At 34.0% G+C, this 25,214-nt stretch overlaps 1 protein-coding gene across 7 annotated transcripts in view; it reads right to left on the bottom strand.

Moving 5' to 3' along the window:
- Window positions 1–25,214, bottom strand: part of SCAF8 (SR-related CTD associated factor 8) — a 147,062-nt gene that overhangs the window by 84,486 nt on the left and 37,362 nt on the right. For all 7 annotated transcript variants that reach the window (XR_013379852.1, XR_013379841.1, XR_013379849.1 and 4 more), the window contains 9 exons: window positions 18,328–18,489; window positions 17,118–17,271; window positions 15,521–15,651; window positions 12,480–12,656; window positions 11,241–11,320; window positions 9,413–9,530; window positions 3,334–3,465; window positions 2,956–3,068; window positions 1,323–1,516 (listed from right to left, as the gene is read on the bottom strand). Coding sequence is in view for 3 of the 7 variants with exons in the window: in XM_077897955.1 (XP_077754081.1) it covers window positions 1,323–1,516; window positions 2,956–3,068; window positions 3,334–3,465; window positions 9,413–9,530; window positions 11,241–11,320; window positions 12,480–12,656; window positions 15,521–15,651; window positions 17,118–17,271; window positions 18,328–18,489 (1,261 nt within the window). In the remaining 4 variants the exon portion in view is untranslated. The remainder of the gene's footprint in view (window positions 1–1,322; window positions 1,517–2,955; window positions 3,069–3,333; window positions 3,466–9,412; window positions 9,531–11,240; window positions 11,321–12,479; window positions 12,657–15,520; window positions 15,652–17,117; window positions 17,272–18,327; window positions 18,490–25,214) is intronic.

Genomic DNA, 25,214 nt, shown 5'->3' with positions numbered 1-25,214 from the left:
ACTACATAAATGGTGGCAGCTATAATATGACAAGTAAAGTGAGGAACTGATGGAAAAGACTCCATAAAAGCCCTATGCTAAACCGGTGATTCTGAATGTCCTAACAATAATCATGGGAGGGGATGCAAGCAGATAATTTATGGTCAGACCTTTGATGTTATTTATCAAATAGCACTAAAATGTTTGAATTTGGTCTTTCAATCCTGAGGGGATAAACAGAAATTTTCAGAGTTAGGAATATCAACATTACTGAATTAACACTGGCTCTCATAATCAGGTAAGATTCTGGCAAGATAGCTACAGACTGCTGAAATTGCCAGAACTTAGTAGTAAGTTGGATGTTGCCTTTAAATATAAGTCTGGATTTCCAGGATGACTCAGCAGTATAAGTTATACCAATTATTTATCTATCTCCATGGCAGAAAGAATTTATTTGGAGACCTTCAGAAATCAGACAACCTGATTGGTGTTCAGCTCTTGGCAAAGAATGAAAATTGCTCCATTTTATGTACTTTACCCATCTGCAGCCTGTTCATTTTAAAAATCCTAACGCAGTAGGAATCCTTCAAGAAGAATCTGGCACTAATTACAACTCACATTTCTACCAAGTGAACTCTCCTCAAACTCTCACTACTACCAAATTTGTTCTAATTATACATTACATATTAACATATAAAGGAGGGAAAGTTTGTACAATGGGAATCTCTCCCTTGGTTCTGATCCAGTAAGTTTATAATTAGCTTTAAAATTTACAGGCTTTTTTTTTTTTTTAAAGATTTTTTTTTTTAATTCATGAGAGACACACAGAGAAAGAGATAAAGAGAGAGAGAGAGAGAGAGAGGCAGAGGGAGAAGCAGGCTCCATGCAGGGAGCCAGATGTGGGACTCAATCTGGGGTCTCCAGGATCAGGCAGTGGGCTCAAGGTGGCACTAAACCGCTGAAGCCTCCCGGGCTGCACTACATGCTTCCTTTAATAATTACTCCCCAGACCTGGTGGTCAGACTTGGTTGGTTATAACACTATGACTAGAAATCACAGTGTTCATTAAGAAGACATTAGGCCTAGCCCACTTTATAAATTATTGGTCAAGTTCTGTATTTTCTAATTTGCATTAAAAAGAAACAACTCTCAGTAATCTTAGTGTTTTAATAAAACCTGCTCTTCCCTTTCCTTTTCTCTCACTTTACAAAAATCAAGGATAAAATTACTCACTTACCAAATTACTTTCCAATTTCTTAATCTAAAAATACAGTTGACTTTAGCAATTAATGATTTTCTTACTATTTGTTGAAACCAAAGCTCTGTAAAAATATGTCACTTACCACTTAATGTTTTAGATCTAATTGGAGGTAATCCCTTCTTCTGTCGTTCTTTCTCCCTTTCTCTTGCTCTCCTTTCACTTGAGTATGAACGTGATGATTTCCTCTTTCTTTCTCTTGAGCGTGAGCGTGATCGCTTTCTGTGTTTACGCTTTCGAGAACCAGATCGTGACCGAGACCTTCGTTTTCTTGGTGATCTACAAAAAAATCTTATTTTACTTCTAACAACAATATTATTCTTCTGTTCAAATTTCTCACTTCTAGGTGAGGGGAAAAACACACACACACACACAAAAAAGGTTGTCTTATATTTAGCTACCTCTTAAAAAATGTTTAAGTAGAATGAAGTATCAAACATGCATTTTGTCAAATCTCTGTACTGCTCAGGCCCACAATGATTCTTACTAAGACCAAGGAGAATGAGATTCTATCCAGTAAAGGCCTTGCTTGCTTTCTTTAGTGTCTGGCAACTCATTTTCCAACAATAGTCAAGAATAGGAATGAAAGACTAAGGAAAATAGAAAGATCCTTAGATGATAAAGATACTGTATTCTTAAAATTTGGAAATAGAGAATGTTTCCAACAGAGCCATTAAGTTACTGAAGAATTCTCGTAAGTTTTCAACTTCTAAAATTTCAAGGTGCTTTTAAAATTTTCAAAGTGCCTCATCTTTAAATATAAGATGATACTGAAACATTGCTTTTTTTTTCTGTCAACCATATGCTACTGCACTGCTTCAAAATGCTTAATAAGGTGTTAAGACAAAGAAGCTGCTAAGATTTCAGCTCTAATACTGTAATTGCTTTAGCAAGATTACTCATTGACATGAGATGGGTTTAGAGAGCTGAACTCACAGGCTCTTGTTTACAAGAGGTAAATACAAAGAACTTCTTGAAACAAGTAATGACTGAAAGGTCATCAAAGATGATACTGCCCCTTTCCTAGCATACAATGCTCTGATTTTTAGCGGTATTCATGTGCAGAAAATAGGGTATATTAATATTAAAGACTAAGGACTTAAAGTTTTAATACAATTTGTAGCAAAAACAATGTATATAAAGTACATGAGAATTACCAGGTTAAGGAAACTTCAACTCAAATTTGAATAAGTATATTATGAGATTCAGCCATGCTGAAAAGCCCACAAAGAAAACCAGAGAATACACTTTATAATAATTTGATACTATGCTTAATGTCTGGAACAATTCTTATAATTTTATTTTTATGATCATTTTTGGTATTATTATAAGATGAAAACAAAATAAGAAATTAATGGAATTTCTTTTTTTATTAATGGAATTTCTAACACTGTTTCTCTATAGCTTGATTTAGCAGTTTTCAGAGGCAATAATATCCTGAGTGTAATCATATTATTAACTAAAATCATGTATAATCCCAAATTCATGGGATTATATGATATGACTGCAATTAATGTGTATTCTTCAAATAAATGGCCACAGATATATCCAATTCAAAAGAGAACAAGGCATTTTTCTATTTTTGAGATTCTGAATTTCTTCTCTCTGGAGAATGTAAGATGTCATTCTAAGAAAAACATTTCCTTTCATCCTGATACAAAGAAACCACCAACTTTTAAAAGTTCACACACAGCTACTCTTAAATATTATTGTAGAACCTTGAACGAGATCGTGAATGTGTTCTTGATCTTGAGCGAACAGCCACTTTCTTTGCTTCCTGTTCAAAGATCTCCTCTTCTACTCCATCTTGTCCTTCATCTATATCCATATCCTTGAAAGCCAAAAGAACAGCAAACAAAATGCCTGATTGAGATTCAGTATATACTGGCAATTCTGCCTTACAAAATATTCACTATAGTAGCATTAATGCCTAACAGTAAAATGGTTATTAGTATAGAGCTTAAGCGTGAAGAAAAAATATACAGGAAATTACCATTACTTTACATAAAAATAACATACTTTACATAAAATAAAATGATTATATATTTTTCTTTAATTTTAGAAATTTATGACCCAGAAAAACATTTACTTTTTACCTGTTGTTGAATATCTATAGAATCATCCAAATTTGCTTCAGGTTCAAGGAAATGCTGTTGACTGCTCCCTTGTGATGGTGATGCGGAATGCTCTGATCCAAATGTTCCCTCTTGACTATCCTGAGGGGTTGCCTATTGAGAATGTATACAAACACACAAACATTATTAAGAAACCATGCATATTATTACAACAGAATTTAAACATGTAAACATCACAAAGTTTTAAAAAGAAGTCAAACACATATAGAAATCCCACGTTAAATTGTTTATGTAATCACCTAAAATACTTTTGTACAAATCCAAGTTTTATACTTAAGAGCATGGAATATCTACATAAAAGGGAGAGAAGACTATCTTAGAACGGTAAGATCAAGAAGGTCTTCAAATTTCTAATTTGGAAAATATAAACACTGTACCTTTAAAAATAAAGGACTGCATCATAAATAATACATAATGGCACTCAGTTAAATGAATCTAGAATTTCAATGGCAAGTAGCATTTTTTATCAAATGCTATAAATTAAATGCTATAATATTTTCAATATAAAAATGTTTTATATTAAAGAACTAAGTCATACATTACATGTATAGAGGCAAAACAAAGCTCAAATACCACTATCAAATTAAATGATCTAGCAAAACAATTCTCAATTTGGGCCTTCCTCAACCTCCACCTCTAGGCATCTGCAAATATTAGGAAGTTACTCTGGGGTATGTAATACATTTCAAAAACTGATAAAAGATAGGTAATGAAGACTAACTGAAGCATTGTTTGAAATTTGAATCTCCTCTCCTCTTTTTTTGCTGGGATCAGATTTACAGTAACTTGATATAGTGACACTACTTACGTGATACTTATTAGTATGAACCTGATTTAACTGCAAGTATTATGATGTTATAAGAAAATTAATTATGAAAAAGTCTCCCTATACAAACTTTCCTAAAACATCTTTGTAGATGTTAAAGATTAATAAAAATAGTTCCTGGTAGTATAAAAGCTGGGAGCTACTGTAATAATTAACAGAGAAGAGTAACTCAAAAATACTATTTCTGCTACAAATTTTGTGATTGTGGAAAAATTACTGAATTGTGAAATTTGGTCTCCCTATCTATAAAAGGGATACCAGCATCATGACTACAGGTAACAATTTATTATAAAGATCAAAGTTGCTAAGAGACTAGATCTTAACTATTCCCACCACAAAAAAATGATAGTTTTATGACATGATCGAAGTGTTAGCTTACTGCAATACTTAAATGTATCAAATCATGATTTTGTACACTTTAAACTTACTATTATATTAATTATACTTCAGCAACATTTAAAAAAAAATCCTTACTCTAACGACATCTAATCTGAAAGAAAAGGCATAAAAATTAAGAGCCAAAAAAGGCATTTAAAGAACTGTTCCAAGTCTCTTACTTTATGAAGGAACAGGTTCTCTAAGAACGAGTAACATTTTCAAGGTTTAGAAATGAATTAGAGCTAAAGTAGAAAAGACCTCTTTGAGACACCTACTACACACCACGGTACTGGCCAAAGCATCAGTAAGCAAGCATGTTCTTCCCAAACAAATCAAACACATTTTAAGCATAGTCCTTCGGGGCTTATGTCTTTAAAACAGATTAACAATAGAATTCTTAACACAGAAAGGGAATTTTCAGCTCCATCCTGAGTCTATTTGGTCCTAATTCTGTATGCATATATGCTTCGCATAATATTTTTCCTACTTCTCCATTTATCTTAAGCTTTGTATTCCTTTCACCCTTGTTTTTTGAACCTTATTTTTCTTTTTCTTTTTAAATTTTTATTTATTTATGATAGGCACACAGTGAGAGAGAGAGAGAGGCAGAGACACAGGCGGAGGGAGAAGCAGGCTCCATGCACCAGGAGCCCGACGTGGGATTCGATCCCGGATCTCCAGGATCGTGCCCTGGGCCAAAGGCAGGCGCTAAACCGCTGCGCCACCCAGGGATCCCTGAACCTTATTTTTCTATTTAATGGTTAACTCTTGGTATAACCACCAGGATCCACTGTAATTTTAGTTTTTGAGTTTTTTGTTGGAGTTTTACCCATTTGAAAAGACTGTAATTTCACGACCTTTATTCTTTCTTAGAGGTCTTATGAAGAAGTAAGAGAAAATTTACTTTAAAATTTCAACTAAGGGGTGCAGGGGTGGTGCAGTTGGTTACGCATCTGACTCATGCGTTTCTGTGCAGGTCATAATCTCAGGGTTGTGAGATGAGCCCCATGTTGGGCTCCATGCAAGCAGAGTCTGCTTAGGACTTTCTCTCTCTCTCCCTCTGCTCCTCCCTGCAACCCTGTGCCATCAGGCACATACACTCTCTCTCAAATAAATATTTAAAAACTGAAAATATTTAAAAACTGAAAATAAAAATTCAACTAAAACTTATCCTATTATCTTGCAATTAGCGATAGGTCCACTGGACCCTTCCCTGTATCTAAGATATGTTACAGGATCTTAGAGATCTTACTATCCTATATGTTGAAACATTTTGCTATTTCATCATCCTAAGAATTATTCTGTTATTATCCATCAATTATTCCCAATTACTTCAAGAAAGACTAAAATAATACAAAAAAAGAAAAAGCAATATAATTGTCATGAAGGGTGATTCAATAGTGAAATAAGAATCATCATCATCCAGTTTTACTGCATTACAAAAAATACTGTGTATTTCAAGATTAAAATGAGATTGGAGACACTATCTTTGTAGTATACTTTCAAGCTTTCCCTGATAGTTGAATATTTAGATTTTTCCATTTCTGTACATAATGGCAAGAAGAAAACTGACAGAAGAACATATTTCATAATTATTAGACAAAATAGAACATGAAAACAAAGAGCAGCATTTAGACTCTAATGATGATGGTGAAATTTAATAACTAAATGAAATATCAGACTATGAGTTTTCAGATGACCATACCCTAAATGTATTTCCCAAACTCCTAAACTGATGTCAGAAAAATGTGTCTTTAAGGCAAAAACAGGGTCTTTTCATCCACTCAGTCACTTACTTAATAGGAAGGACTTTATCTTGCAGTATTTTGTAACAAGAACCTGGACTACTCTATTTTGCTAGAAGAACATGTGTCATTTGAATTTCATTGACACAAAAAGGTTTGCTACATTTCAATTATGTATATTAAAATAGTTCATAAAGTTTTTTTCCCCTACTCCTTTTAGTCTCACTTGTATAAACAATCTGTGAGATGAATTCAAATACATTTTTTTTTAAATTTCAAATACATTTTAAAAGGATCCATTGGACCCAGGTGGCAAATGACTATTTTTCTGATACACTGGTATACATCCTTAGTACATGTCCTGGTATACACCTCTAATTTCTTCAATGATGTCCTCATGTCAACCATCAATACTGAAAAAATAAAAGACAAAGATAACAGTAGCTAGCAGAAACTTCTTTCAAAGTTGGATTAACACTCATTAAGTGTCACATTTTTATCAGTTATAGATCCATGTTCCTCCCTTTTTTTCTGTATAAGTGACAAGAAACACTTTGTCAAAAGCTTTATTAAAATCCACACATGCTATGGCTATATAATCTTACAAGTTCAGTACCATGAAACGCAATTTATATGAGCCTAGACATCAAATCACTTAAAGCAACTCAAGGGCTCTTAACACCCACCCATCTTAGGTTTTATCATGCTCAATTCTACTCTTTCCATTATATTCTCCGACATAAAGAAAACCGAACCAAAGTGTTACATATGACAGATCCTGAGAAATGCTCCTCAGAAGTGCTCTGTTTACAGAGGTTTTCTATTGTTAGGGATACTAGATATCAACTGACATGCAGGTTAGGGCTGCAATGAGTAGGGTGGCACCAGCAATCAGATTCCTTTCTCTAAGACACTGTTAAGGACTTTTAGGCAGCCATAATGAGTTCATTGATAAACAAAAATGCTTCATTTTTATGCATATCTCACCCTGTTTTATTTTATTTTATTTTTCTTTTTTTTTTTCACCCTGTTTTATACAGACTAAGGCAACTGGTTTGGAAGAGCCAATTATACAACTTATTAAATTTAATGGTTACTCTGCTGATACACAGTTTCCAATTTGAAATTTGTCATAGGTTTTGAACACTATCTACTTGATGTATTAGAAAAGTTTTCATCATTCTCTTTCTTCAACACTCAGTTTTGAACAAAAGCTTTTAAGAACATCTAATTCTTTCAAAAGGATCTAATCACTGTATCCTTTAAAATTTTGGAGATAATGTATTAACTAAGCCCAGAGCTCTATTTTTCTTTGGTTGGTGAGATTCTTAAGACAGAATAACCCTGGAAAACAGGGAAGAAATCAGAGAGGGAGGCAAAACATGAAAGACTCTTTAACTATGGGAAAGAAACAAGGTTGCCGGAGGGATAGTGGGCGGGGGAATGGGGTAAGTAGATGACGGGACATTAAGGATGGTGCATGCTGTGCTAAGCACTGGGTGTTATATGCAACTGAGGAATTACTGAACTCTATACCTGAAACTAATGATGCACTATATGTTGGCTAATTGAATTTAAATAAAAAGAAAAGAAAAAAGAATAATCTTCTCTCAAGTTTCTAGGAATTTTCACTTCAATAATTTGGTGCTAATTTTAAGAGTACTACACTGTGACTTTACTGCTCCTGCTAAACCTTCTGAAAGGAAACTGGAACAAGGACAATCAAAACTGCCAACTTTACAGCTGGACAAATCTTGTTTGGATAGACTCTTCCATCATGACTACCCCTTGCCTCTATAACAACTCTCTAATTTTTTATAACATCACTGACAACCGGTTTCTTTTCACTGATTTACTACTTGTGTTTTTCTTTAAACAACATCCAAATATTCTACATCATGCTTTCTTTAAAGCTCCTGAATTCTCAGGCAGATATACCTGCACAACATAAAATACTACACCTACTCTAACCACTTCTATCAGAATGTTTCTTTATAAGAAGATATAGAATTCCATTCTCCTAATTCCAGGTATAAGTTCCAACCTAGCAAATACCATTAATGTCCACTTTATGATTACTATTTGATTTAAAAGGAAAAGTTCATCCCAGCAGTATCTAAGGTTTTCTATTCCTTAAATCTAAAGTAACTCTTCTCTCTTATTTCCACTATCGTTCACTTGTACCTCTATAATTGAAACTAGAATTCTGCCGTGTCCATACAAATATACGTGCTCTATTAGAGAAAAGGTTACTTGAGGGCCAGATGCTTCTTTGTTCATCTCTGTATATATCCTTTGTCTAACAATACATTGCTCATACTTTAAAAACATGTGTAGCATTATTTTAGTGCCAAAAAATTTTGGATATTAGGAATAAGTATGATTGTGGGGCATTTGAAAACACTGATATTCTAAACAGTTTACACCTGTATTTCTCATGTGGAGTAAAAATAGGCTTTATAATGGATTAACCCTGCCTTTGCAACTTGACATGTTTTATCAATTCTAAGGTATGATTCTTCACATATAATCATCTCTGTAATTTATGAGATTTTTTTTAACTCTATGAGATATTGTACTTTTGAAGTGATTAAAAATTGTTAGCTACACATAAAATAACAGTATGTCTTAAGACTAATGATATATTAGCTTTATGGTTTTGCAATGGATATTTAATTCCACTAAGACACAGTAGAAGTCAATGATATCTCATAGCATTAAATGTAATCATGACTCGTAAACTTCCTGCCATACAGTAATAGCCTAATTAAAGGCAATCTATTTTGCCCTCATCACCATCAACAAAAGCAAAATCATCATGATCTTGCTTGAAAGGGAATTGAGTGGAGAGAAAAGTACATGAAGTTTTAAGTTGTAATACTGAAACACAATCTCTGTCTTCCACTGCTGGTGTATGTGTTCTGGGTTCTATAGACCTAGAACACATTCTGATAACAGAAAAGACTATAAACATTCTGAAAAGGCTGATCTTCCTAGCAATAAAATTGAAGAAAAATCACTGTTTGAGAAACACCATTTTATAGAATGCAGATAGCAATAATTCTAAAGACCACAAGATGGAGTTATAAACCTTTTGAGGCTGTTGCTGTTCTAGGAGTTGCTGTCTGAGATGTTCAAGGTTTTGCTGTTGTAGTTGTTCTGCTATCTGATGAAAAATGGAATTGTTCACAGATTCTGAAACATGAGAACTAGAAGGAAAAACAAGTAGAAATATGTTTTAAAACCCAGTGAAGGTAATATAAAAATAACTGATTTTTCAACCCCCCATGCCAATTAAATGAAACATACTCTACTACAATGTTTACTTTTTAAATATTAACAGAAAATGGAATACCTCAGAACATTAATATGTTAAAATAGAAAGATACTCTTCAACAATCTTTCAATAGATGGATAACATGTTAAAGATACTCTGATGGAAGATCTGTTATTATGGTCTCACACTATTAAATACATATAAATTAGTATCTTTTACATTAGCACACTTTACGAAAATCTCAATTAAATATATAAAAACAGTTAAAAGTATTTAAACATTGTCACTTTAACTCCTTCTCTAACTATACGATAGTGGGAGAAATGGTCTATCAATCAATACATGTGAAATCTACAATTGTAATTGACCATAAACTTTATAAAACTAATCCGCTTTCTTTAGAAAAGCATTCACATTATTAGGTATGTTAACAGAAACAGTACTTAGATAAGAGGAAATAATAATTTAACTAAACTCTGGGAAATTCACACCTGGAATACACCTGGAATTCTGGGTGCCACAAGGTAAGACATGAACAAAAAAGAGGGCATCCCAAAAGGGGCAATCAGGATGGTGAGAAGTCTTGAAACAGTTGAAAAAAAGTGTACTTCATCTGGAGCAAATAAACCTAAGGGGAAGAATGATACCTAACTTCAAATATTGAAAGGCTATGTCTCAAAAGATAATGGATCAAATTTGTTTCCTTGCTTCAGAATGCAAAATGGATAAATGTGTATCAAGTAAATCAAACAGGATTCAGTAATAAAAGATTATTTAACTTCTCATCATAGAAGGCATTATAACATTATAAAAATACCCAATCAAAACCATTAAAAGATTCTTAAATTGTTCAGGACACTGATCTACATGATCTCAAATGTTTCTCTTCTAATTTTATAATTCATAATCTAAAATACAAGTTTTAATTTTTCAAGTAAAATCTTTTTTTAAAGTAAAATCTCTTTACCAAAAGGATATATATATGTCTTTTTATGCATTACATAAATATATTTTAAAAGATATTATCCCAGTACATTAAATTAATAACCTCTGCTTAAAATAGCATTCCCAGAGGCATCATCATCATCCTTCCTCCATCCTCCCACCTTCCACGCCCCCACTCTCCAACATCCTCTTCCCCACTTGCCCTTTCTCAAACCCACAAGAAAAGAAAATCACTAATCTAAATAAAAATATGTAATACATATCTTTAAAAATAAAATCCCCTATAATCCCAATCCTGAGAGTCAGATACACTCCCAGAATTTGATAAAATTCCTAGAACTGGTCATTGACACTAGAAGCAAGCTTCTTTCCCATTATTTCAAATATTCTTACAATTAAATAACTTAAAGCCTAATACAGATATAGAAAATATCACAACTGTATCTACAATTCTTCTATAAAGGATTTTGATATATCCCAAATTAACTGCAACGATCTGAGAAAGGAGTCAAAATAAATACGGAGGCAACAAGACAGCAAATCTACCATCTTTCTGTAATGTTAGAGCTCAATAGCCTGAAATTATATCCCAATTTATTCAAAGTATACTTGGTAGTTCAGAAAACAATGTCCCATCCAATGTTTATAATAATAATGGGAAAAACTTATGGTTATAAAGAAAAACAACAATTCTTACAGTTGAGAAGCTGAAATTTCCTTTTTAGGTTCTTCGCTATGCTCAGAATCTTCCCCAAAATCAAACCTATCCATCAACTTCTAAGTGAGAAAGGGGGAAACAAAAAAAAAAAAAAAAAAAAAAAGGAGAAAAAGATTAAAAGTGCTTTACACAAAAATAAGGTAGAAGTGCTATTCTGAATGTCAGTGACATCCCATTAATTTACCTCTATCACATAATACATAAATGTTTTATATAATTTTGTTGTGCTATAATAAAGCATTTAATTTGAATGAATCTTTATTTTTAAAGTACTTTGACATACACTGTCTTATATAACAAATCACAACACAGATTAAATATTAATGATCGTAGAAGAGAAGACTGGATTAAAATAATTAAGTGCCTTGCCAATAGTAATAAAGCTTGATTAAAAACACCTAGGACTATAATCAACAGATCTATTCCTAGTATATTTCTCTTCTTAGGATGCTCTACTGTCTTCTAAATGATCAATTTGAAGTTTTTTCTTATGCGGTTTAGCTTTTTAAGTAGGCTCCATGCCCAGCATGGAGCCCAATGCGGGGCTTGAACTCATGACCCTGAGATCAAGACCTAAGCTGAGATGAAGAGTTTGATGCTTAACTGAGTCACCCAGGTGCCCTCTATGTGGTGTAACTATTAAATTTTCAGACTAAATTAGGCTGACAGCTAAAAAAGTCTAAGTAATAACATAATAAATCAGTATTTTCCTAAAAATAAAGTAGCAGAAACAAAAATATGGATAATACTTCCAAGTATTTTAATAGTCTTATAATTAACAAGAATATTGAGGCTATTATACAATAAATTATACATGAAAAAAATTTCAACTTTAAAACCACTATCCTTTATAGATAGGCCTCAATTTATCATAATATTACAGTGTAGAGAAGTTTTCCTGTGAATTTTCACATTTTCAACAATTATAATTTTAGCAGGTTAAAATTTTAGAATATAGAACATCAAAATTAGTATTTTGTAACAAATTTTGTAACATACATAAAAGAAATTAGAAAATTCAGAAAATTATCATTTGCCTCAATGTTACCATATCCGTCAGAAATCTGTAATCTTTCGTAAAATTCATAATGAATTATACAGTACAGCGTATACTAGAATGGTTCTATAATAAAATGCTATTTACAGAATTAGAATCCACATGATAGCATACAGAGTTTAATACTTCATACAGAACTGATCTGATAACTTAATGTCTACCTTGTTGAAAGCCACTCCCTGTTCTAAGGGGTTCAGGGTGTTGGCCGCTGCAGCTGCAGCAGTAAGCTGTGCTGTGAGAGCCTGCAACTGCACAACAAGACCAGCATCCAGGGCCTGCAGAATAGAAGGCTGAGGCTTTTGCTGTTGTAGTTGTAAAGTCTGTATCAACTGCTGAAGCTAGAAGAGAAAAAAGGAAAATTATTACAAACAGATGCAGAATTTATCTGTAAGAATGCCCATCTTTTCAATAACATTCACTGTTGTACAGTCTTTGGAGATCAAGAAAAAATAGATACTAACTCAAAACAAGTTAATTTTTTAATAAAATATTTTTTGTGTGTCCCATATACAATAATCCTTAATAAGTTTGTCTTGCTTCTAGAAAGCCAGGGAACTTAAGCCAAATAAAGTGGTCATACCATGACAGATAAAGAACTCATCACATATAGCTCTTTTATTTAGAGTCCGGGTGTGTGTGGTCATACCATGACAGATAAAGAACTCATCACATATAGCTCTTTTATTTAGAGCCCCCTCTCAGAGCCCCAAAAAGACTGCATGCTGAGCATGGAACCCAAAGCAGGGAACCTGAAGCAGAGCTCCCAAAGCAGGGCTCTACATGGGGTTTGATCCCACGACCCTGGGCCAAAATCAAGAGTTGGAGGCTCAACTGACTGAGCCACTCAGGTGCCCCTTCACTAAGCTTTTCATTCCTTCCTCAATTAACTCCTTAATCTCTGTAAAAGAACAAGCACTGACAACAACTGCTTTTGCTATCTTTCAGATTTACCATTGGACAACACAATTCCTGAAAGCAGAAAAACAAGTATGAAATTGGGTCTCTTGGAGCAGTCTGAAACTAAGGAAATTAAAGGTGAATAGTGCCAAAAGGAGTTGAAATAAATCCCTGTTCCCTCTATTCGTCTATCCTCAAAAAAGCAGAAACAACAAACACTAAGATCCTGAAGATATTTCAGTTAAGTAAACCCTATGTACATCTTAGAAATAATTAATACTTTCCTAAATCAAGACCTAAACCTGAGTATAAATCTGAAAATTATCAATTTAGAATAGAAACAAGACATGTGAACTGTTTTAAATAAAGATCAACTTATAGTGAGAGAAGGTACAAAAGCCATCCAAGAAGAAAGTAATTTCATGCCTATCTAAAATAGCTACATTAAGAAACAAACTAGAGTCATTTGGCAACCAAATAAACAATGGCTACAAACTACTAATGTGATAGCAAAGAAAGTAATACCAAAATATCTAATAGCTTAGTTACTACACTGAGGAGGTTCCAGAACAGATAGGGAGAGAGGGAGTGGGAGGAGGGAAAGGAGAAAAAAAAAGGAGGGAGAAGAAGAGAGGGAGGAAAAAAGGGGGTAAAGAGTTAATACTGTATTTTCTCCTCTACACACTTTAACTGCTGCTTTTGACATCCCCATTTTTCCAGATAGCACTGTTACTGTTTCAGTCAGGTTCAAACCACTGCAGCATCCTACTTTTCCTTCTACTCTGACTTATCATTCTATCAATTACTATGTGTTCTTAACTCTCTTTTACTATCTGTTCTGGAAAAATCACTTTTCCTGCCAAAAGTATTTATTTTAATAAGTTTCTTTTAAATGAGACCATGTGCTTTATGATTTTTAAAATATTATCACAAAATGAAATTAATAATTTGATAATTTTATCTAGTATCCAATTCAGTTTCCCAACTGCCCCCAAAATGGAGAAGCTGGATCAAATCTAGAACTATAACTGAATTGGTTTTTCCATGTTTAAGACTCTAAAATGGTCCCTTTTATTTTTGAGATGGTCATTTTAGAGAGTCTGCAACCCTACTATTTATCACATATTCATTACTTCCCTTCTTTTATCATTGTTATCAAAACAAAGATACTTCCTATCTCTAGGTGTCCCTCCTCTCCCATCCACTAAAGTACTGTTCATATCAGTCACTTCAACATAAAAATCTATGGCAATTCCCCACTGCTTAGCATATGAACCGTTTGTTTTTCAGCCTACCATTTCTGTCTTCCGAAACCCAAGTCCACTTAGGTCTACCATGTTAACTTTGTCATCATTAACTTACACGCACAGGCCAATCTGATCCCCCAGACATCTCAACTCTAAAAAATATTTGTATACCCAACACTGTTACAACTCTGTACACTATTCACTCATTCTACAAAATGTAGCAAACATCTGCTACAACCTAACACTGGAGACACAGAAGTGAACAAAATAGACGAAAAAAATTCTTATCCTTGTAGAGCACACATTCTGGTGCGAAGAGACAGAGAAAAAAATTACATAATGTAATAGAAAGAAAGGTGATATAGGGAGTACAGGGGATGAAAGAATGTACAGTTTTAAATAGTTTTTTGAAGGCCTCACTGAGGTGATATTTAAACAAAAACTTAATCATGAAACCTCATGATTATTTGGAAGAAGAGTCTGGGTGTTCTTATTGCACAGATCACAATTAATTTGGTTTTTAAAGGACAGGTTAAAAAAAGGAAATGTGAAGAATGGCCTATCTTCAAACTCTTCCACAACTAGTTCCACTTCAAGTCTCATTTCAAATGCCACTTCCTCAAAAATACCTTCTTTTTGGCTACCCTCTCTAATTCTGACCCCTCCTCCCAAATCCAATCATTCTAAAAATTTACCGTTTTAAGTCACGTATCACTACCTAAATAAAGTTATAGACTTTTTTATTATTTGTCTCAACACAGAAAGACATCTTTCCTAAGAGAGAATTACCTGTCTTGTTACTGGAATAACAATAGCATCTAATAATGTCTGGCACAAACTATGTGCTAAGTCAGTATTTTGGCATAAAATGAAGTTTTTACAAAACAGTGCATAGAATGATGCCTTACTAAATTAAAAGCAAGTTACAGAATACTACTTATAGTGTGATCTCATTTTTACAGAAATAACACATACTCTTTAGGTGGTACATTATGAAATAAAACATCAAGAAAATAATGAGTTCTAAATCATTATTATTTAACAAAATAAATGCTCACCTGTTGGCCTTGAGGACTTTGTAGGATTTGAGCTACTGCTGCAAGTGTATCTGTGTTTGTTATCTGAGATACCCATGGATCCGGTAAACCCTGGACCACATTGGCTGGAGTAACAGGTGTAACAGGAGTTCCTTTTAAAAAAGACATCACACCCACCCAAACAAATATTTAAGTAAAATAAGACTTGGAAAGATAGATTTGCTATGTCACTTTTTAAAAATATATACAAACTTAAATAAATGTTTATATTTTATTAATTACAGAATATGTAAGTTGAAAAAAAATAACCGAAGGATCTGTCTATACTTGTTCTCATTAACTCAGCTGCTATTTTAAAGGAGCCTACAATGCTTAGAAGTCACTAAAAATCTTACTACAGGGGCGCCTGGGTAGCTAAGTCTATTCAGTGTCTGCCATCACCTCAGGTCATGATCTCAGAGTCCTGGGATCAAGCCCCAAATCAGGATCCCTGCTTAGCAGGAACCCTGCTTCTCCATCTCCCTCTGCTGCTGACCCTGCTTGTACTCTCTCTCTAATAAAGTCTTAAAAAAAAAAATCTTACTACAGAAGAAAATTCAATGATATGAAGAAATATTAAAAATATAATAAAAAAATTACAAAAGAGTAGGTATAATATAAAACTATTTTTGTTTTGGGGAATCCCTGGGTGGCTCAGCAGTTTAGCGCTGCCTTCAGCCCAGGGCTTGATCCTGGAGTCCCGGGATCGAGTCCCACATCGGGGGCTCCCTGCATGGAGCCTGCTTCTCCCTCTGCCTATGACTCTGCCTCTTTCTCTCTCTGTGTCTCTCATGAATAAATAAAATCTTTAAAAAGAGAAAATCTTAAAAAAAAAACAAAAAAACAAAAAAACTATTTTTGTTTAAGAGGGATATATATGTGTATTGACACAGATACACACAACAAAAACTAAATATATATCAGATGTTGATTCCTGAACTATGATAATAGGTTAAAATGTCATTTAAATATTCTTTAAAAAACAAGATTTTGAAATATTACTGAAGCATTCTTGGTTCCATTAAATAATTTTTTCAGGGTTCCTTATAAATATTGCTCCCCTACCATACTACGAGTTGCTTTACATGAGGGACGCCTGGGTGGCTCAGCAGTTGAGTGCCTGCCTTTGGCCCAGGGCGTGATCTGGAGTCCTAGGTTCGAGTCCCACATCGGGCTCCCTGCATGGTGCCTGCTTCTCCCTCTGCCTCTCTCCCTCTCTCTCTCTGTGTGTCTCTCATGAATAAATAAATAAAATCTTAAAAAAAAAAAAAAAAGAGTTGTTTTACATGCAAGTTTATAGACAGCCTAAATCAGGAAAAAACCTATGTGACGTATCAGTTTCCCTAAGTTCATTATATTTAGGTTTCTAGGGATTTAAAACTTCAGCTTTTCAGTTTTTAGGAAAGCATTCCACACAAATATAAATTGAATTTATTGTTCCTTCAAATTACATTTCCTTTCAATTACCTAATGCTCGATAATTCTCCCGCACTGTCAAACTATTACTTTATATATGAATAATCACCTGAAAGACTTAAGTAGAATATTTAAAAAACAAATCTCTATCAAAGTAACATACCTGGGGTATTGCTCATAGCTGCAGTAGTACTGGCCAAAACAGGTGTAACAACTGGGGGAGGTATCCCTGCTGCCATATCCAAAAGAGGCTGAATAATCTCACTCTTAAACACATTATTCTTCTGCCATAGATTTAATACTCTCACTATTTTACTCTAGAGGAAAAAAGAAAAATGACATTTTGATTTTTTTGCTTTAAAAATTTAGCAGTTATTTCACAGAGACTATTCAAATAGTGAATGGGAACGATGGATTAAAATATTTCTACAGTACTTTCCACCCCTGAAATCATGTTTCTGGAATTCTGATTTGCTAATCTTAACATATTTGAAAAAAATGTTCGTTTTGATACATGTACAAGGTAAATGAAAGCTACAGTTAGCAGAAGATAGGAATAGCAACTAGGTTTCAAGCTTCTATGTGAAAGCCTAATGAGATCGATGGTTATGGTTGCCTGGAGACTGTATTAAGGCTGCTGAGGTGATCAGGATTCATCTTAGCACCAAAGCTGTATTTACAGGTGATTTTAACTTTAGGTTTTAAGCAAATAACAAACTTCAAGACAAGTCCTTACCTTAAGTAACTTTTAAAACATTTAATATTGCAATCAACCCTATCAGAAGAGTAAACTAAATCTCCAAATGACATCCAAAATATGTAAACTTCTAATACCTTTGAGCACACATAAAGAATCCTTTTTTATTCTCTTTCAGGATCCAAAGCCTTCTTTTTATGTAGTACAGAATATTTATTCATTCAGATCTAGCAGACTTAGTAGTGTGGTTTCCAGCACTAATAAAACTCTACCACAACAAAAGAATTTTAAAAATCTGGTTATTTTTTATTAACTGTTTAGCAAATCCATTTTCATAGACACTAAATAGGTAAATATCAGTTCAGGTCAAATAATCAAAACAGCAAATTAGTTGTGTGTGAGAATAAATAAGCTTTTAGTGTTATTCCAAAGCTTACTATAGCACCAATTGCTTCAATAAATTAAAAAGTAGCCAAGTCAACTACATCTCTCCACTTGTTTAAGAGGATTCTAATAATCTCGGAATGTGGACAGTCTAATAACTAAATATCCAAATTCGGAATTACAAGGAGTAAAGGGTAACATAAAATCATAATTAAGATAATCTTGTCTCATTAAGACCAAAGGGTAACATTATCGACTTAAAAAAATAAAAATAAAAATAAAAGCAGCATACCTTGTCATCCCCAGGGCAACGATATAAATTCTGGAAAGTGCTAATGATGTTATTACTAAATCTGGGTGCAAACACATCCTTTTCTTGACCAAACTGATGTCGAGATTGTCGTACAATGGAGTCAATAACATAAAGTCCAGGTACCTTGTATTCTGGTTTACACTAACAGAAAAAGGAATAGGAAGGGAAGGAAAGAAAAGGTCAATTTCATTATAAATCCTATACAAATACAAAAACAATGCTTATGTAGACATAATGAATATTCAGACATTGACTATTCTACATAGTCTGTCTCTGGAATGGCATTTTAATCTACTTTGGCTACTCCATTCACCCAGTTCAACTGCCAGTCACCTAAGTTCCAAAACAGTATTGCATTACTGGCTTGAATGACAAAAACCAAAAGGATAAATAAGCTACTGTTATAACAAAAAAAAGTTTAATGATTTTGAAAAGCCACATGGAAGGAAGTAGCAAATTCAGGAACGAGCTCTAGAAAAAGCATTACCAACATGCATTAGACTTCATCTGAAATTCATAACAAAAGTGTTTCTGTACTAATGAAGGAACACTGTAACATTGTAAATCCACCACGCCCAAAGTATCAAAGTTTTCTCAAATACCACACCTATAAGAAAGGTAAGACATTACTATTCCAGGAGTCTGTCCTATGGAAACATTTTTTACCTACTTCACTGACAATGTTTCTCAGCCTTCTCATCCACCACCCAAATTGAGGGCTATATGGGCTATATGTCTACTTTCTTGCCACTAGCTTTTCTAGCCTATCTGGTTAGGTGAGCACGATGAAGAATCCTTTTAATATCAAGGTTACTGTTCCTGCTTTGTCACCATATACAGAAGCATAAGAAAACCTGCTTCCCAAGCTTATGTTAATTCACATGGAATTAGGGCTACAAAAAGCAGATTTAATTTTTGGGTATAATTAGGTAAATATCTCACCCAAGGTAATTTCCTGGAAATCACATATGGCACTAAAGCACAATTATATTTTTGAAAAATCCTTGGAAACCCCAGTACCAGTGAGAAAAGGATCCTTAATCCAACCCTAACATACACATACATGTTTCTAATGGCATTCTCAGCAGAGACAATGAGTGATTTCATTATGCAAAAAGTTAAGATAATGCTTCAACTATGATGCTTCATCTGTTCCTTCAAATACTTTTTAAGAACCTTATCCTTAGAGTCATATTTAGTTAAGAAAATGAAGAGACCTTTAGCATCAATTCACAAGTGTTTACTGCAACATTCTGTTAAGGACTTGAAATATTTCATAGGAGGGCAATGATGTTGGTATTTGGATACTGAAGTTTTAAGTTTAGCCTACTTAAAGGTTAAAAATATCTGCTCTGTTGAAAATTATGGTTTTTGAAAGCCTGAAATACTTTCCCTCCTGTTGCCAAAACATCTCACATACTCATCCTTCAGTTCTTATATCTGCCCAAGGCTATATCCCTTTGACTACCATACATCCAAAGAAATACCAACCTAGCTGAGCAAATAATGTATCTCAATAAAGAAAACTTAAAATTTAATGAAAAGCAGGACACACATTTTGCTAAAATGTATCTATTCCCTAATGCCACATAGAGAAGTGATGAATAATTATTTATTAACCGGATTCATTGACATCTTATTTTCGCTAGAGACAAAATAATCTCACATACCTTATTTCACATAAATGATTATCATGAGAGTAAGATTCAATAGAATTTATAAGTTGCTTTTAAGAGCTTTAGAAATTAATACTGAGGGGTGCCTGGATGGCACAGTCATTAAGTGTCTCTTGATTTCAGCTCAGATTGTGATCTCTGGGTCCTGACATCAAACCCTGAGTTGGGCTCTGCACCCAGTGAGGATTCTGCTTGAGAGTCTCTCTTTCCTTCCCTCTGTGCCTCCTCCCACTCATGCTCCTCCTTTCTCTCTCTAATAAATAAATCTTTTAAAAAAATTAATACTGAATCTAAGTAATGACTGTACTAAATCTTTTAAAAAATACATCTTTTTGATGACTTATAACAAAAACTCAGATTACAAAGTCACAACACAGAAGAATAGTGAGTGCACTATCCTGACCTGGGGTAAGGACAATACCCAATTCCAGCCTATTATAGCCATCCTGTCCTGACTTAATAAGGATTAAGAAAAACTGAGAAGCATGTGTTAAGTCCATGGTCCAGAAGTAACAGGCTCTATTTAAGAAAACAACAACAAAAAAAAACCCTACAAACTAACATCACACTTACTGACAAACTGAAAAGTTTTCCCAATAAGACCAAGTATGGATGACACAAGGAATGGATGCCCCCTCTCACCACTGCTTTTCAGCATCATCCTACAAGTTCTAATTAATGCAACAAGACAAGAAAAGGAAATAAAAGGGATACAGACTGGGAAGGAAGGTTCAACAAGAACTAAAGATATATGATACTCTTCAATAAGCCTATAAGATCTTCACTGCTAACTCTGAACCAATCTATATGTTATCTAAGGAAATAATATTTAACTATAGAACTTAAATTACAGATACAATAGTAGCAAGAATAAGTGGTTATTTTCTTTTAGATGGCAAACACATTACTTTTGTGTCATTTTTGAGACTTCTGATAATTCAAGTTTTCCCAAAAGTGTGGAATCTCAGAAATTTCACAATAGCAATTTGATTTCCATGACACCGAAGCTGGAAGGAATAACAGGGATCACTAATTCCTTTCCTCTTTACACTTAGAGGGCTGCAGTCACCCAAGCAAAGAAGCAAGAGATGGACAAGGGTTTTGTTCTTCATGGACATAAAGTATCACTGCAAAACTATAGAAGGGAGATGATAAGAAGAAAGAAAAGTATTATCCAAGTTCCTGATGAAACAAATCTAAACAAATCCAAGTTTAATATACATCTTAGTAAAATATTTCAGATTAACCTAGATGTGATATACTGAATCTGAGGAAAAGTGGTAATAGTTTATAACTAATAATTATCTAAAATTTTTTGGTTTGATAAAAGGACATTTTGCTCTTTGACTACAGAAATTCATTCAATTTGATGAGTTCTTAAGAATCTAAAAAACATTCTGACAAACAAGATTTAATGCTGATTAGAATTTAATCCCTTAGGTAAAGGTGATATAAGGATGTATCTTTTAAAAATAACCTGTAAGACTCATTAGATGTATTTAAGTTTAACAATACTAAGTGTGGGTAAAGATGGGAGCAACACAAACTCACACAATGAATGAGAGTGGGAGTATGAATTGCAACCATTGTGAATTTAATTAATTTGGTATTATCTAGCCAAGTTGGAGAAATGCATAACCCAACAATTCCACTCCACAGAAATACAGGAAAAGTAAAGACAAGTTAATATGTGGTGTTCTGGAGCTGGAAAACACCCAAAATTACAAGTCAACATCATTAAATAATACTTCACATTTTTCTTAGATCTCTCATTTGACCATATATAATGTGCATGACAAATGGACTTTTTCGTAAATTTGTTAAAACAGTATTTCCTACTATAAACAACACTCCAATTCAATGGTTTTATAAATTAGGCTCCACAGCAGAAACCAAGCATCTAGGCAATGGCGGCAATGGCTATGGCACAGAAAACAAAACAGGTGGAGTGGGCTTCTGGTTCCCTACTATGACTACTACTGCAACATTTTTACTTATGTTTTATCTGTCTCCTCTCTGCCCCATTTTAAGTTCCAATAAGAACAGGAAAGAGGTATTAAGAAGTTATATTAATCTGGAACCTTATCAAAACTAAAAAAAAAAAAAAAACTTTGTTCTACAAAAGACCTTGGACCTTGTGTTAAGAGAATCAAAAAACAAGCTACCAACTAAGAAAAAAATATTTACAAACCATATAACTGATAAAGGACTTACATCTAGAATTTTATTCAGAACTCTGAACACCTGACAGTAGAAAACCATGCAATTAGAAAATGGGTGAAAACATGAAGAGATATTTCACAGAAAATGCCAAATAAGCCTGTGAAAATCAACATCAGCCATTAGGTGAATGCAAATTAAACCACAATGAGATACTGCTATACATCTATCAGAATGGCTAAAACCAAAAATAGTGGTAAACCAAATGATGGCAAGAATGTGGAAATTGGATTAGTTATACATTGTTGATGGGAATGTAAAATGGTACAGCCATTCTAGAAAACAGTGGCAGTTTCTTATAAAACAAAACACGCACTAACTTTCCTAGAGAAATGAAAACTTTAATTCACACAAAAATCCACAAATGTTCTAGCAGCTTTATTAACAGCTCCCCCAAAATGGAAAGGATTCAGATGACTTTCAGTGGGTGAATGGTTAGATAAACTGTGGTATATCCATACTATGGAATGTTACTCAAAATTGAAGAAGCTATTAGACACATGCACAATTTAGATGGATCTAAATAAAATTATACTGAGCAAAACAAGCCAATTTCAAAAAGCTACATGTACATAATATTCTTGAAATGACAAAATTACAGATAGAGAACACATTAATGCCCCTCAGGAGGAGTTAGGGGCGAGAGTTAGAGTGGTGGGAGGAGGAGAGTAAAGTCTGGCTCTATGAAAAGGAAAAGGAACACGATGGATCCTTGGGGTGATGGAATTACTTTGGATCTTCAGTGGTGGTTTTATGAACCAATACATGTGACTAAATTGCACAGAACTAAATATACGCATACACAAATGAGTGCATGTAAAACTGGTAAAATCTGAGTAAGCTTGGTGGACTATATGAATATCCTGGTTGTAATATTTATGTTATCAAAACATTACTATTGGGGGAAACTGGGTGAAAAATATGTGGGATCTCTCTTTAATCTATTACAAGTATCACTATAATCTATTATTGATTTAATGATGCACGAATATACAATTATCACAAAATAGTTTAAAATTGTACACACACAACTCAATTTACCATTACACTAACCCACTGCCAAATTTCTCCTTTAAGTAGGGGCAGGGGTAAATCATATACATTTCTGCCCAGACATTGACTGGCAATATCATTCCTCTTTGGTGTTCTAAGTCTCATACTCTCTGAGCCAGCCAGTAATCCCTCTAAGGCAGATTTCAAGATACAGAAGTAAGCTGTATGGGCTGTGATGGAAGAGTCAAACAGACTGTATACCTCACTATGACATAACAGAATGGCTGATGAACCAACCTCTTAACTATGAAAGATAGCAAAATTATTCTGGATGCCATTTCAAATATCTTTCAGGCTGCTTGAAAACTAGGCAAAACTCAGAAACTCAGTATAATGACTGAAGAATGTGGAGAGCAAAACTGAAGCTCTTTAAAAATGAGTCTGCATACAAAACTTCACTAAACTACTGAGAAGCATTTCTCGTAAGAGGAAGATCAAAATATTGTGCCAGAATTTCCTCTGAAGGTTATACATTCTAAATGGAAGATAGCACCCCTGGGACTTTTAACCCTTAGACTGCACAGCTGGGGCATGAAGTTGTTTGTACTATGTTTGGTCTAAGTTTGTCATACTGTTTCTCTACTAAGAATTCTTTTGTGGCTACTGGAGCACTTTTTACAATGGCATTATACTTGAACAGCTCCAAACCATACATACTATATGAAGCTTTTCCTCTCAACAGGTTTCTTATTGCTATGTGGAATTTTATACCTTGCAATGTCCTACAATAAAGACATTCTACCCTTTTCTTTACTTCAGCTCCTCCAATACTGACTCGCTTTTCCAGACTGATTCTACAGTTATTTCACAATAGAGATCATTTTTTTGAGATAATTTCTATTTTATACTGTGATTACCTAAAACACACAGCATACTGAATTTTACTTTGTGTCTCAGCCTCAATTCATCTCAAAATATGCTTTACTAGTACTGAGAAAGCAAGACTTTAGAAAAAAAATTGAGGGATTCCTGGATGGCTCAGCGGTTTAGCGCCACCTTCGGCCCAGGGCGTGATCCTGCAGTTCATGGATCGAGTCCCACATCGGGCTCCCTGCGTGGAGCCTGCTTCTCCCTCTGCCTGTGTTGTGTCTCTGCCTGTGTCTCTGCCTCTCTGTCTCTCATGAATGAATAAATAAAATCTTTAAAAAAAAAAAAAAGTTGAATCATATAAAGGTTAAATTATTTACTCAAGGTTACCTACATGACATAGTCACCTCACTTTGATTTATATACCCTTCTCCTAGGCAACTATTTTTAAGAAACACTGCAACCTTGCTGCATCCTTAATGCCATATACCACTTATTCTCAAACTTACTTGTTCTGGTTACGTCTAGGCACATGAACATGGGCAGAATATCAAATCTAAATTCAATTACAGTAAAGTACAAACACAGTATCATTTCATAAGTTTTAAGCCCTATGTACTCCTGTCAAAAACTGCGGAATGAATAGGGCACTGATCACTAAGAGGGCAAAAAACTATAATCTAGTCACCTTGGACTCTGCTTATAAAAAGTATTACTAGGGTAGCCTGGGTGGCTCAGCAGTTTAGCACCGTCTTCAGCCCAGGGTGTGATCCTGGAGACCCAGGATCCAGTTCCACATCGGGCTCCCTGCATGGAGCCTGCTTCTCCCTCTGTCTGTGTCTCTGCCTCTCTCTGTCCCTGTGTCTCTCATGAATAAATAAATAAAATCTTAAAAAAAAAAAAAAGAGTATTACTAAATGTGTATAAGACAGCTTTTTTCAACTTCATCACCCTTTGCTTACTCTAGAAAATGGAACTTCAGGTCTATAAAATAAGATGTTGAGATGTATAAAATCCTAATGGATGAGACAATATGAATCAGCAGAAGAGAAGTAGCTGGTAGGCAATGTCTTAATCACATCTTATCTAGAGCTGTTCCTAGGTATTCTG

This window comes from Canis aureus, chromosome 1 (assembly GCF_053574225.1).
Source record: "Canis aureus isolate CA01 chromosome 1, VMU_Caureus_v.1.0, whole genome shotgun sequence".
NCBI lineage: Eukaryota > Metazoa > Chordata > Mammalia > Carnivora > Canidae > Canis > Canis aureus.
Note: the sequence above shows the minus strand (reverse complement) of the source record. Positions and strands in the feature narration are given on the sequence as shown.